The 16,103-nt window shown below is 39.0% G+C and overlaps 1 protein-coding gene across 1 annotated transcript; it reads right to left on the reverse strand.

The window, feature by feature from the left end:
- Positions 1–4,784: 4,784 nt before the first annotated feature.
- On the reverse strand, positions 4,785–9,748 carry LOC136753871 (extracellular calcium-sensing receptor-like). The gene is made up of 6 exons (XM_066710254.1): positions 9,666–9,748; positions 9,167–9,458; positions 8,025–8,855; positions 6,673–6,900; positions 6,006–6,129; positions 4,785–5,662 (listed from the first exon to the last, which is right to left on the reverse strand). The coding sequence occupies exons 1-6, from the start codon at positions 9,731–9,733 to the stop codon at positions 4,785–4,787; spliced, it is 2,421 nt and encodes an 806-aa protein (XP_066566351.1). The 5' UTR covers positions 9,734–9,748.
- Positions 9,749–16,103: the final 6,355 nt, after the last annotated feature.

A 16,103-nucleotide genomic window follows, 5' to 3' on the forward strand; every position in this document is an offset into this window, starting at 1 on the left:
AAACCCAGATAGCACAACAGCGTTGGGCCAATGTTGGCCCAACGGATCATGAGTGGTCAGACCGACGTTGGATTTTGCTCAACGTGCCTACGTTGGCCTGATGTTCAAAACGACGATGGTCTATCCATGTTTTGACCTGCAAATGTTAATTTCCCAAAAGTATCCTTTGCTCTTATCCTGTATCCAGTGTTGCTCATTGCTTCGCTGTGCTCGTCCTGTAGCTGCAGTGTTTTCAGAGCCTGCTCTTGATGTTGTAGAAATACATTGCAGAAGAGCGGAACTACAGTCACACTTCGCTTTCTCTCTCCGTGAGGTACGAACGCAGGAAGCTTGACCGAGTGTTTCTAAAATGTGTCTTATCCAATACGCACAGTTATTTAAAAAGCTGACGTCTTATACAGGCTCAACAGAACCAAGTCCAATTCAATAATTAATTTAATATTAAATAAGAATGACAGATCTCCAGATCAAAACACAACAGAAACACAAGATCGCATATTCAAATCATTCAGCCGAGGCATTATTAAGGAATAACAAGCACCAATTTTATTCACAAATAGTAGATTTAAAACATTTAAAATAATAAAAGACACAAGTTTGCTCTTGCTTCTCAGTGACTGAGAGCCTGAATCATCTGGACACGTCTGCTCAATTCTAGATAAACAGATACACAAAAAGGAACTAAACTAAGGCATTCAATAAGCCGTATTCATTACTATAACTGTATTTTTAATTGTCAGTTTTGACCACTTTTTAAATAGTTATGTGAAAGTTCCCTTCTGTCCTGTAGCCATTAATTTACATTATTACATTCGTGGCTTTTTTTATAAAGAATAAGAAAGTCAAACTTCAATGTTAAATCGGGATCATAATCATGGCTTCCGACCCCACTCACTTTAGTAACGAAAGGTGTGTGTAGTACAGTTATCGACCTAACCGCAGTTTGTGAGTACGAGGCCTATGCAACAGACTTTGTGTTGTTGTTCAACGTCACAACTTAATCTGAAATACAAAACTACGTTTAAATTATGTTGAGTGTCTGCTGGGACAGTACATACAGCAATGCACCACAGTTTAGATTATTTTATTTGATATCCTTTCACTTACATTTTTCTGGTTCTTTTGATGTTTTAGTTTGAACTGGTGTACTTGCCCTAACTTGTATATCCAATGGCTTAAATAAAAAAAATTAAAAGTATAAATAAATAAGTAACGACTACAAAAACAAATATTTCTCCTTCAGTCAATACTTTACGAACAGATTTGAAGAGCAGCAATGCACTTCACAGCCACTCCACAGTGCATGGTGTGTTACAGTAATTGACAGTAATTGACAGTCCAATCTGTTTGACTATATACCCTCCCTTTCCGTAATTGCTTCTGAATTTTTCACGTCCTCAGATTTGTTTTTCAGGTCCCCGTAATTATTTTTTCGTGTCCTCAGTTAGTTTTTTCAGATCTTTAAATTAGTTTTTTAGGTCCTTGGATTTGTTTTTCAGGTCCCCTTATTTTTTATATGTCCTAAATATTATTTTTTTCATGTTTTGTAATTTATTTTTCAGGATTTCAATTTGTTTTCAGTTTTTCATTTTGTTTTTCAGGTTTTCATTTTGTTTTCAGTTTTTCATTTTGTTTTTCAGGTTTGCACTTCAGGGCCACCGTACTTTTGCTCTTGTCAGGTGTACAGTCTAATATAATAAAAAAAGTACTTAGCAGATCTGAGCATGGACAGAACTGATTGTTCAGTTGGGAGTGAATCAGATTATATTCCATTATAATCCGTTGATTTTTGTTGTCAATTGTCTTTTGTGAGACCAGTCTGGAGTAGAGTTCCTTCCATTTGTGGTAACATTCGAAATGATCCATAGACTTTTCATGTCTGTTTAAGATGGTGGAAATATGGGGAAGCAATTATAAAAAAGCAAACAGAATGTTAGGGTATATTGTCAAAAGTGTAGAATTTAAAACAAGGGAAGTAATGTTAAGACTGTACAATGTACTAGTTAGAGCTCATCTGGAATACTGAGTACAGTTTGGGCTCCACACTTCAAGAGAAAGATATCCATGTCCCCCCAATCCTGAAACCAAACCTACGCCTGTGTGTAGAAGTTTTTAGAAGTGCCTACTTATGGTGTCTCGCCTGTGTCAAAACCCACCAAATGAGCATAAACTGATGATTAAATAAGTGAATGAGAATTGCAGATAGTCTGAGTTGGTAGTTTACATTACCGAACTTAATACCGAACATTCAAAGCTATCACCACTATATTAACTGTAATAATACAGTGGGGGAAAAAGTAAACGCATTTCAAAAAAGTTATACATTGATTTGCATGTTAATGAGGGAAATAAGTATTTGACCCCTTCGACTTAGTACTTGGTGGCAAAACCCTTGTTGGCAATCACAGAGGTCAGACGTTTCTTGTAGTTGGCCACCAGGTTTGCACACATCTCTGGAAGGATTTTGTCCCACTCCTCTTTGCAGATCCTCTCCAAGTCATTAAGGTTTCGAGGCTGACGTTTAGCAACTCGAACCTTCAGCTCCCTCCACAGATTTTCTATGGGATTAAGGTCTGGAGACTGGCTAGGCCACTCCAGGACCTTAATGTGCTTCTTCTTGAGCCACTCCTTTGTTGCCTTGGCTGTGTGTTTTGGGTTATTGTCATGCTGGAATACCATCCACGACCCATTTTCAATGCCCTGGCTGAGGGAAGGAGGTTCTCACCCAAGATTTGACGGTACATGGCCCCGTCCATCGTCCCTTTGATGCGGTGCAGTTGTCCTGTCCCCTTAGCAGAAAAACACCCCCAAAGCATAATGTTTCCACCTCCATGTTTGACGGTGGGGATGGTGTTCTTGGGGTCATTCCTCCTCCTCCAAACACGGCGAGTTGAGTTGATGCCAAAAAGCTTGATTTTGGTCTCATCTGACCACAACACTTTCACCTAGTTCTCCTCTGAATCATTCAGATGTTGGCAAACTTCAGATGGGCCTGTACATGTGCTTTCTTGAGCAGGGGGGCCTTGCGGGCGCTGCAGGATTTCAGTCCTTCACGGCATAGTGTGTTACCAATTGTTTTCTTGGTGACTATGGTCCCAGCTGCCTTGAGATCGTTAACAAGATCCTCCCGTGTAGTTCTGGGGTGATTCCTCACAGTTCTCATGTTCATTGAAACTCCACGAGGTGAGATCTTGCATGGAGCCCCAGACCGAGGGAGACTGACAGTTATTTTGTGTTTCTTCCATTTGCAAATAATCGCACCAACTGTTCTCACCTTCTCACCAAGCTGCTTGGCGATGGTCTTGTAGCCCATTCCAGCCTTGTGTAGGTCTACAATCTTGTCCCTGACATCCTTGGACAGCTCTTTGGTCTTGGCCATGATGGACAGTTTGGAATCTGATTGACTGATTGGTTCTGTGGACAGGTGTCTTTTATACAGGTAACGAGCTGAGATTAGGAGCACTCCCTTTAAGAGAGTGCTCCTAATCTCAGCTCGTTACCTGTATAAAAGACACCTGGGAGCCAGAAATCTTGCTGATTGATAAGGGATCAAATACTTATTTCCCTCATTAACATGCAAATCAATTATTGTTATTCTGTCTCTCACTGTTAAAATATACCTACCATTAAAATTATAGACTGATCATTTCTTTGTCAGTGGGCAAACGTACAAAATCAGCAGGGGATCAAATACTTTTTTCCTTCACTGTAACTAATATTATTAAACTATAACTAAACTAAAATAATAACTGTAATTAACATATAGTAAATAACTATAACTATATATTAATAGGATAAAAATGCATTAAATATAACTAACAGAAAATCCATGAAAGGGAGTTTTTGAGTTATTGTAATTGTGTTATTTATTTCAGTTATTTTTTTGTTTTTGATAGTTTCAAAATGAAATTTTGAATGTTGATAAGTTAAATGGACTCTAGCATCTTCCTGTTTTGTATGATAAGCTTAATGGAAACAATAGCTTCAATATTCTTTTTTTTTACCACTTGCAGTGTGCATCTGTTTGTAGTGTGTGTGTGTATAGATGTGCACAATAAGTAAATGTTCTTACATGCTTTGTTCATAGCAGTCAGAGTGAATTAGAGCTATTTTAAGGAGTGAGGGAGGTGCTCTGGTGTTCAGGAGAGCACCGTCCTCAGGGGCTGCAGTGATCCAGGCCCAGGTGTCAGTCACATGGAAAGGGAACCAACAGAGAAACCTGTTGCATGTACCACTGAAATAGTGCAGTGACTACTTTTACCAGGTTCTTTACTCTGGTGTGAGTAGACTGATGATTTACAGAGAAATTGAGAATACACATTTTGAAATAAGATGTTTTATTTTACTTTACAAAGCAGTGCAGTTAATACAAATTAAAGCAAATGCACTTTCACAAATAGTCTGGCTGACCATTATAATATGCTGGGAATTCTGAGATCACATGACTTTCCTAATCAAACACATAATGCTCTCCTGGGCAATCTTTCATTCATTGGAAAATTAAAAAAAAGCTGACAAGTTGAAAGAGTGGAGAAGCAACTCACTATCAGTGAAGTAACAGGTAACATCAATAATAGAAAGTACCGTGCACAAAATTAACATGTACAAGAATTTCAAACTGGGAAAGGTAAAAATGGATGGATAGTTCCCTGCATTATTCTACATTTTAGGTAATTGATAAAGGGCCTTTTTCTGTAATCAATGCATGGGGAGAGATCACATTATAGAACCTGTTATAGAACATGCAACGAAAACAACATTATGGAAAGTGAATGTATAAGTTACTAATTAGGAGCTGTTCTCCCCATGAGGGATTTCTTCGTGTTTTTTTCTGGACGAAACAGAATAATGTAACATTTTGGAGCAAAAATTGCAATAAGGAGGCCGAAACTTGAAGCCAAAATGCCAAATATCTCGACAGCGTCCGAGTATTTCCCCGGAGAGCTGACATACGCTGGAATGAAAGCGATCCAAACTGCACAGAAGATGAGCATGCTGAAAGTGATGAACTTGGCTTCATTAAAGGTATCTGGCAGATTTCTTGCCAGGAAAGCCAGCAGAAAGCACACACTGGCTAGCAAGCCTATGTACCCAAACAGGCAGCTAAATCCAGTGATGGATCCAACGTTACACTGATAAATGATTTTTGAGTTTTGATACTTGGTGTTTTTGAAAGGCACAGGGGATGCTGTGCTCAGCCATATGATACAGATCACAGCTTGGATTACTGTAAATACAAAGACAGTGCCTCTCTGTTGGGCAGCTCCAAACCATTTCATGACATTGTTATCAGGAAGTGTGGCTTTAAATGCCATTATGACAACAATAGTTTTGACGAGAATACAAGAGATACACAAAACAAAGCTGATCCCAAACACAACATGTCTCAGCATACAAGTCAAGTGCAGTGGCTGGCCAATAAAGAGCAACGAGCAAAGAAAGCAGAGAATCAATGAAAGCAGCAGGAGGAAGCTCAATTCTGAGTTGTTGGCTTTTACAACTGGGGTGTTCCTGTAGTAAATGAACACGGCTAAAACTCCAGCTGAAACACACGCCCCAAGTAATGAGATTGTTGTCAGGGAAATTCCCAGAGGCTCCTCATAGGAGAGAAACTCAATGTCCTTCATTACACACTGGTCTCTTCTTGGGTTGGACCAGAAATCTGGTGGACATTTGACACACTCAATAGAGTCTGAGAGAAAGAAGATGTTAATCAACCAGTAAAAAGACTGAAATTTTAAGTATGAGCATTCATAATCATTTGAAAAAAGAAAAAAAAATCAAAACATAGAAAAGAGAAAAATCTGACAGTGACACAAGAACAGATATAATAACAATCATTTGTACACAGGAATAATTTACATTACAACTAAAAATGGACCGGAAAAATATAAAACATATATATATACAAATAATTTCCTGTTTATTTTAAATCTGTATGACAGAATATTCATAAAAAAATCTAAGTTTAAAGTTTTATCTGAAGTAATGTGGTCCCATCTTACCAGTGTGGTTGCTGATTTCTCCCACTGCACAAGGTATACAGTCAAAACAGCAGAGTGGCTCCCCTTTCCTGGCTGCCTTTCTGGTACCAGGCAGACAGCTTTCACTGCACACAGACCTGGGGGGCTAGAGAAAGTACAATAACATGTTCATCTCATGCTGCCAAAATTAAACAACAGTTACAATTTATCAATACATGTATGCTAATTTCTTAATATGCATTTTAAATCTTGAGGCAATACATTTTTTCTGGCATATTTGTTTTACCACACCAAATTATACATTTTCTAAATAAGGAGTAGGCACTGAAATAAAATTAGAATCTGTAATAGATCAAGGCAGAGAATTTAATGTTTTTGATAGAACAGAATATCACAGAAATACATGATTTACAGTGTTCAAATTGAAATTCCAGAAGATCATGAAATGTTAGTTACATTTTCTCAATTCAAGTGTGCGAAAGATGTTATACAGATTTAAATGTATCTCTCGTGAAATCAATCAGGAATTTTGATTTAAAATATTGAAATGTATTTTGACATCAACAAATTATACAATTTCACACTAAGGAAAGGGCATTAATTGGATATGATATGAAAATCTGGAATATGTGTCAAGGTAGAGAATTATGTTCCTCAGAAAAGAATATCACTTGCGTGCATGACTTACAGCATTAGAATCAAAGTTCCAAAAGATCTTGTCCTCTTGGAGTGTAAGTTCCTGTCCAGCAGGAGCCGACTCATCGAACAGACCGATTGTTTCTATTTTCACAGAGCCGTCGTCGGCCCTCTGCCAGTTCATCACATCATAGATTGCCAGAGCATCTCCGTTCTCATCAAAGGACACCCTGTCTCCATAGTGAGTAATGAAGTTCACTGTCTTCAGGTAGTGCAGGAGCTTGAGATCAATTAAAAGCCATTTAAAGGAATGTATTGGAATAACATTAAGACTGTACAATGCACTAGTTAGAGCTCATCTGGAATACTGTGTACAGTTCTGGGCTCCACACTTCAAGAAAGATATCGCTGCTTTACAGGCAGTTCAGAGGAGAGCAACCGGACTTATTCCAGGTCTGAAGGGTATGTCCTACTGAGAGACTGAGGGAACTGAACCTTTTCACCCTGGAACAGAGGAGACTATGTGGGGACTTGATTCAAGTCTTGAAAATAATGAAAGGCATCGACCACATCAAACCAGAGGAGCTTTTCCAGATCAGCAGGGACACACGCACCCGGGGACACAAATGGAAATTGGGCTTCAAGGCATTCAAGACAGAAAACAGGAGACACTTCTTCACACAGAGAGTTGTCACAATCTGGAACAAACTCCCCAGCGATGTGGTAGATGCTGAAAATTTGAGAACATTTAAAAATAGACTGGATAGGATCCTTGGATCCTTAATGAACACCAAACGAGCACGATAGTTCGAATGGCCTCCTCTTGATTGTAAACTTTCTTATGTTCTTAACATAACTGAATGGAATTGAGCTTCTGAATACAATACATGCTATTTTTATAATTATTATACAGTAAGTAATATGGCATTATTGTGTGTTTGCAAATTATAAGCTTGCTTTATGGATTATTTATTTCTGGAGTGAAACAGATTTAATTTGATGATCAGGGCAGTCTCATGTACCAGCTACTTTGACCAAAGGTGTAATGATTTAGATTTTTTTAGATCATGTAAATGTGGTTTAGTGTAGGCCTATATCAAAAAGTCTCACAATATATAACAGTTATAGTTTACCTCATTTTCAGTTGTTGATTTGTAAAAATTTGCTAGGTATTTTCAGAGAGATTCTTGAAAATATATTTGAGGTTTAAGCGGAAAAAGGTTTTAAAAGGTTTTTTTAAATTTGCTGTTTTAAATATGCATGTTCTTGCTTGTGTCTAGAACTAGATGCCAGAAGTTTTTGTTTTCATCATCCAAATGATTAGTGCAACAAGTCATTTCATCATAAACATAAAAAATTTATAAACAAATTTTCATTTTCATGTCAAAGAACAGTGTTTCTCACCTGCCCATACTGCACACGTGTGATGTCGGCACAGGAGTTATTTTCAAAGGGCCCTTTTCCTGATTCACAGGACATCAGATCATGAAGGGAATGTGCCAAGGCGTACACTGCTTTATAAACATTGTATGATGCTCTCAATTCCGACACATCAGTATATGCTGTCTGTGTACTCTCGATATCCTCTGATCCTGTACATATTCTGCTCCTTACCAGAGCTGACAGATGTGGACTATTTGTTATTAATTGGAATTTGCAATTGAACATTTCCTCCCAAAACTGGTTGATTAAAGTGTAGCTGGGGTCATACGCAGGTTTAACCTGGAAGAGAAATTCTAGCAGCCCTGGGATTTCGCCTCTGCGAATGGCAATTCCTATTGTGCCACCAAATGAGCTGAATGTTTCCTCACTGAGTATTCCAGTGGAGGTAGTCCAGGCTTCACTAGCAATCCACTGTCTGTCTCTGATGTTCTGGTGAACAATTTCTCTAGCTAAAGGAATAAAATATGCTACTAAAGAGAAGACAACAATAACTCTTGCAGTTGACTGCTTAACAGTTTCCACAATTTTAACTATTTGAGCCTTTGTGCTGACACTGGGGAGAGTTTCTGAGAAAGCGATGCAGCCAAATCTATTTGCTTGATCTATAAAAGTCTTGACAGCATACTGACCATAGTCATCATCGCTTGCTATGGCCCCCACCCAGGTCCATCCATAGTGCTTGATAATTTGAATCATGGCTTTGACTTGGAAAGCATCACTTGGGATTGTCCTGAAAAATGAAGGGAACTCTTTTATGTTGCTTAAACAGGAGCATGTGGCATAATAGCTGACCTGACAATAGAAAACAAACACAAAGAGGCATTTTAAATACATAAATGTCAGGAAATGTAAATAACAGGGAAACAAAATAATTTCACAGATTTCACACAGACCCATTCATTATTTTAAAGCAATAACAAGGTGAAAATGTGAAATTGAGAATTGTACCTTTTTAAATTTGTTGGGAGAATATTGTTGTGAACAGAAGTATTATTGAAAAGCAAATCATGACTGTCTATTTTAGCTGACATTTAAATAAGTTAGATAGTTCTGGACTAACATGTATTTGTATTCTCAATACTTTTATCATTATTTGACTATACCAGAGGAACACGGAAAAGGCCCAGCATTCTGGATATGGCAATAGAATTAGTTGACCCAGGATCCCCAACAATGCCTAAGACTGGGGGTGTCCCTGTACAGCTGTAGTTGGTGAAAGTGTCGCCCACTCCGCTGATCAGGGCTGTGGCTGCCCGAAATGCCACGGCCAGGTTGACACAGTTGTCATACAGCCTGTAGCCCAGAGTGATGTTAGGAAGAAGGGCAGGGTCTTTGTTTATTTCCTCTATGGCAAAAACCATTGTCTGTGCCCACTGGAAAGCTGGAAAATAAAACCTGGAAGATAACAGAAGAAGCATTAAAAAAATAGAGGACATTAAGAGAATCAGAATGCATTGAATGATAATGAGTAATATCATGCACCAATGGACTTATTTATTTTAAATGATTATAATCTCTTCTTAATTTCTTATTTCTCATTCCTTGCCTCTGACTTAAAGGTAAAGTAGTTTGTTGAACATAGCATCCAATGATATCACTTACGTCTCACATCTCAGCTGCTCTGGTTTTGAAGTGAAGGTCAGTTCAGGATGTACTGTTTTTAAATGCATTTCAAATATTCCCCCCAAAACAAAGTCACCTTTTTTATACAACCCATTCAGCTGAAAGTTTCCTTGTGGTTTACAAATTGGCAAATCAGAAGAAAAAGCGAAATAATCTGAACCCAGTAATAAAGAAAGAAACAGAATGACTTTCATAGCTGCTTAATACATAACCCTATGTGTTCTAATGTAAGATATCGCTACTATATAGACACTATCTTATCCCTCAGAGAGACCCTTGCTAAGCAATATTGTCAATATGACGCTGTGTGACATCCCAAGGCTAAACTGTACACATTAGTTTTATTTTGACATGAATGATCCGAGAAACATGTGCAACACAATGATGTTGTTATTATCAATTGCCTTTTGAGTTGCAGTATGTTATACATACATGTTGTAGAAGAACCTGTAATTTGCTTGAGATTATATAGAGTAACACTTTACAATAATGGGCATTAATTCCTCATGAATTCCGATAGTACAACACAGGAAAAACACATGAATACATTATGTAATTCTTGTAAACTCAGATTAAATTAATTTGTAATTCAAGTATGTGAATTCATAATGATTTAAAGTCTCATTCATATGGAATTCATTTTTAATAAATGAAGTTGATCATATGTATATATCATGTCTTCACACATAAATTCATGTTTTTCACAACCCCCTGCCGAGCGATGTTTGCCAATGAACATCTGAATGATTCAGTGGAGAACTGGGTGAAAGTGTTGTGGTCAGATAAGACCAAAATTGAGCTCTTTGGCATCAACTCAACTCACTGTGTTTGGAGGATGAGGAATGCTGCCTATGACCCCAAGAACACCATTCCCACCGTCAAACATGGAGGTGGAAACATTATGCTTTGGTGGTGTTTATCTGCTACTGGGACAGGACAACTGCACCACATCAAAGGGACGATGGACGGGGCCATATACAGTCAAATCTTGGGTGAGAACCTCCTTCCCTCAGCCAGGGCATTGAAAATGGGTCGTGGATGGGTATTCAAGCATGACAATGACCCAAAACACACAGCCAAGGCAACAAAGGAGTGGCTCAAGAAGAAGCACATAAAGGTCCTGTAGGTCTCCAGACCTTAATCCCATAGAAAATCTGTGGAGGGAGCTGAAGGTTCGAGTTGCCAAACGTCAGCCTCGAAACCTTAATGACTTGGAGAGGATCTGCAAAGAGGAGTGGGACAAAATCCCTCCTGAGATGTGTGCAAACCTGGTGGCCAACTACAAGAAACGTCTGACCTCTGTGATTGCCAACAAGGGTTTTGCCACCAAGTACTAAGTCGAAGGGGTCAAATACTTATTTCCTTCATTAACAAGCAAATCAATGTATAACTTTTTTGAAATGCGTTTTTCTGGATTTTTTACCATTAAAATTATAGACTGATCATTTCTTTGTCAGTGGGCAAACGTACAAAATCAGCAGGGGATCAAATACTTTTTTCCGTCACTGTATGGATTCATCACAATTTTGAATTTTAAAATATATTTTTTCTTGCAATAATCGGCATTATGCTGTTACGTTTTATTCTAAAGAATCATGTTAAACTAATCACATATACTTCATGTTTACAGCCAATTATTGTAAATACTGTTTTATTGGGTTAAGTATTTTACAATCGATAATAAAAACATTCAAAACAAATTTTAATACTTATGATAAAAAAAAAAATTAAATCAATTCTTAAAATCACTTAAAATTATTTTAAAATCTTATAGTGATTAACAAAATACGTGCAATAAATCAAATAAACTTGTGATCAGGGCAATACTGCCAAATAAATCCATTAAACAAATAAACAATATGGTCAAATACATTGAAATTAACTGAAAATGCACCGGACAAAGCAAAAAACTAATAAAACGATAAAATAAAAAACAAACCAAAACAGTCCGATGCATTTAAAATTAAAATCCAAACAGCCAATGTATTTGACAAAAGAAAAAAACAGAACAAAACTAACCAAAAAACCCAAACAACTAGTGCTTTTAAAATCAACTAAATCTTTAAAAACAGTTAAAATTCATTTTTTTTAAAGTCATTTTTTAAAACCAATCTTTTCATAAAAAAGGTTAAAAGATCTTGGACTCGGGCTCCAGCAGGGGGAGATCGCCGTCCCCGGAGGTGGGTCCCATCACGGGATCCTGAGCTCCCCCAGATCTTGTATTTGCCAGTTCTTAAAGGCTTCCTCCTTGCCAATTATTTTACATTATTTTCATATTATTTCTTAATGAACACTGCATGATCAAACAATTATAATAAAGTCCTTAGTCTAGGGCAGGGGTCGACAACCCGCGGCTTCGGAGCCGCATGTGGCTCTTTAACCCCTCCACAGTAGCTCTGACAAAAAAAAAAAAAAAAAAAAGCTGCTGGCTTGCCTGTATGTTTGATCTGCGGCGAGACAGACCAACTGTCAATCATTCACTGTGCCAAACCCACTTCAGTCTTTCTAGCCAATAGGATCAGACATTCCAATTCTAACCAATAAAACTCCAGGCTCACATAAAATGGCTTAAGCCAATAATGTTGCAGTTTATTAGAAATCGCACACCTGGGCTGCGTCCCAAATTGCACACTTGCTCCCTACACCCTTCGGCAAGTGTACACTTAGACTGATCATTTCTTTGTCAGTGGGCAAACGTACAAAATCAGCAGGGGATCAAATACTTTTTTCCGTCACTGTATGGATTCATCACAATTTTGAATTTTAAAATATATTTTTTCTTGCAATAATCGGCATTATGCTGTTACGTTTTATTCTAAAGAATCATGTTAAACTAATCACATATACTTCATGTTTACAGCCAATTATTGTAAATACTGTTTTATTGGGTTAAGTATTTTACAATCGATAATAAAAACATTCAAAACAAATTTTAATACTTATGATAAAAAAAAAATTAAATCAATTCTTAAAATCACTTAAAATTATTTTAAAATCTTATAGTGATTAACAAAATACGTGCAATAAATCAAATAAACTTGTGATCAGGGCAATACTGCCAAATAAATCCATTAAACAAATAAACAATATGGTCAAATACATTGAAATTAACTGAAAATGCACCGGACAAAGCAAAAAACTAATAAAACGATAAAATAAAAAACAAACCAAAACAGTCCGATGCATTTAAAATTAAAATCCAAACAGCCAATGTATTTGACAAAAGAAAAAAACAGAACAAAACTAACCAAAAAACCCAAACAACTAGTGCTTTTAAAATCAACTAAATCTTTAAAAACAGTTAAAATTCATTTTTTTTAAAGTCATTTTTTAAAACCAATCTTTTCATAAAAAAGGTTAAAAGATCTTGGACTCGGGCTCCAGCAGGGGGAGATCGCCGTCCCCGGAGGTGGGTCCCATCACGGGATCCTGAGCTCCCCCAGATCTTGTATTTGCCAGTTCTTAAAGGCTTCCTCCTTGCCAATTATTTTACATTATTTTCATATTATTTCTTAATGAACACTGCATGATCAAACAATTATAATAAAGTCCTTAGTCTAGGGCAGGGGTCGACAACCCGCGGCTTCGGAGCCGCATGTGGCTCTTTAACCCCTCCACAGTAGCTCTGACAAAAAAAAAAAAAAAAAAAAGCTGCTGGCTTGCCTGTATGTTTGATCTGCGGCGAGACAGACCAACTGTCAATCATTCACTGTGCCAAACCCACTTCAGTCTTTCTAGCCAATAGGATCAGACATTCCAATTCTAACCAATAAAACTCCAGGCTCACATAAAATGGCTTAAGCCAATAATGTTGCAGTTTATTAGAAATCGCACACCTGGGCTGCGTCCCAAATTGCACACTTGCTCCCTACACCCTTCGGCAAGTGTACACTTTGCGTGACGTTGTGCATACGTCACAGAGTGTGCACTTGAGTGAGGAGGGTGTAGGTGAAGCTAAAAGCACTCAATGGGACACACTTCAGCGTCAGCATTCGGTGCCTTTGCCTTTGACCGAAAAAGTACCTACCCAATCTTTTCAAGTCATCTGTCTCTGTATTTAATAATAATAATAATAATAATAATAATAATAATAATAATAATAATAATAATAATAATAATGTTGATTTTATTTTAAAGCCTGTACGGTTGATTGGCTCTCTATGTAGCTGTAATGAAGATTGACGTGAGGGTGGGATTTGTTATTTCTTGTCTGTGATTGGCTGACAATGACAGATCCGTGCGACTCTGCCAATGGGATTGGTGCAATTCTGGTGCAATTCTGCAGATCTGCGGCGCTACAAGAACGAAACCAATGTCTTCCTCTCAGAGAATTTCTGCGTGGAAATACTTTGACAAAGTAAATTAAAACACTGTAAAGTGTATAATATGTGCAGTGCAATTAATATACCACAAATATACAGCTGGTGTCTTAACCCACCTAAAAGCCAAACACCCTTCTGCGAAACTAGCAATGACAGAAAAGGAAAGAGGAGCAACAAACAAATATCATTAAAACACACACAGCCAGCTATTGCTATATATTTTATTTTCACTGGAACTTGAACACACAGGTATGTTTCCGAATGTATTTAATAAAGTTGTGGTGTTAGATGAGTATTTTAAAATAAAGTTCAGAACTTCTTGCAATTGCAAAAATTGTCACATTGCATTATTTCGCATTTAATGTATTTTTGGTTAATGCGTTTCCAAAATATTGCTGCAGGGAGTCTTGGTGAGTTCGTTTCCCATTTTGGAGCTGCACGTTATTCTTATGTATTAATTTTACCGTAATTATCACCTCATAAAAACTGCTGTGTATTTTGATATGAAACTACCAATCAGGGCTCAAAGACACTGCTACTTGACAATTTCTGCGTGTGAGGCAAACGTGCATAGCGTTAGCCCAGATAAACCGGTAGGTTTCGGGAGGAAAATCTTCTATTCTTCTAGCGCGGCTTTGTGGAGGCCTACTTCGAGTGCAAAGGCTCGGAGTGCCCTGTAGAACAGCGGGGGATCCCACGAGTGCGGCCTGGTGTTATCCATGGCGCAGAGGCCGAGTGGTCTCAGGCTGCTGGCAAAGTAAAAGCAGTTCATAAAACTCACTTTCTTGCCAGCAGCCTGGATGTTCTTTACCACATACGCCAGCCCCTGCGCCTTAATGAGCCGCACAATGTCCAGGACCCCCCTACCTCTGTCCAGGGCGCCCTTCACCCTCTGCACTCGTTTCAGCCTCTCCATTTCACTCCCCCAGACAAACCAAAGTATAATTCTGTTTACCAATTTCGCGGTGTGCCTGTCTGGGGGAAATACCATGCCGACATAGAGAAGTATCGGGAAGAGGATGGTCTTTACAACCAGCACCTTACCAGCCATCGTCAAGGTCCTTGTGCTCTAGCCGTGGATCTCCCTTTGGACCTTGGATAAGGCTTCCTCCCAGCTCCGGGTGCCCATGTTGGGAACAGGGAACAGGGAACACGGTCGTTGGGCCCCGGCCGACAGGCCATGCCTGAGAGAGGTAGACATCACTCTTGGCCTTATTGACAGCAGCCCCCGTCGCCCTGCAGAAGCCGTCCAGCAGTTCCTCAACCCTGGCCACGGACAGCGCGTCCGTGCAAACCACAGCCACGTTGTCCATGTAGGCCAGGGATTTCAGTTGCTCTCCACCGGAACCCGGGAAACCTGTGACCCAGGCATCCCGGTGGATCGCCTGCATGAACGGCTCCAAACAGAGGACGTACAGCAGGGCCGACAGGGGACAACCCTGTCGAACCCCCGACCTGACTGGAAATGGTTTGGTCAGGTGGCGGTTCACGAGGACCCTGCTGCTTAGGCTGATGTAAATGATCTTAACCCATCTCCTCAGGCCAAGACTGAGACACATCCTCTCCATCACAAGCTGCAGGTTTTCCTGGCCCACTCTGTCGAAGGCTTTCTCCTGGTCCAAGCTGATCAGGACCAGGGGAAGCCTTCTCTCATTTGAGTAGGCCACGACATCCCTGAGCAGCATGGCGTTGTCGGCCGCCGATCTCCCCCTCCTCTTCTGGACGGTTTCTCAACTTGAAGGATAACTGCCCTTGGACTGCGTCCCAAATCGCACACTTGTTCCCTCGTTCCCTTCCCTTGAGAAGCGGAAGTACTATGGTGGCCATCTTAAGGGGTGTCCCAAGCCCTTAGGGAGTGAGTGAAGGGAGCCTAATCGAGCTTTTTGTGCCCTTCAAAGCTCCCTTCAGTGGAGTGTACAAAAGAGCACACTTATGCGGAAGTGTTTTAGTGCTGAAGTCCCAGAACTCTTTGCATTGAAGGCGAAGACAAATGGGAAATATGGCGGAGGCAGGTGCATACAAATGTAATGTAAAAATAGATTGTAGATATTGTTAAATTGTTTATGAAGGAAATCATAATACATAGATAGATAAT

Source organism: Amia ocellicauda, chromosome 7 (genome assembly GCF_036373705.1).
Source record: "Amia ocellicauda isolate fAmiCal2 chromosome 7, fAmiCal2.hap1, whole genome shotgun sequence".
NCBI lineage: Eukaryota > Metazoa > Chordata > Actinopteri > Amiiformes > Amiidae > Amia > Amia ocellicauda.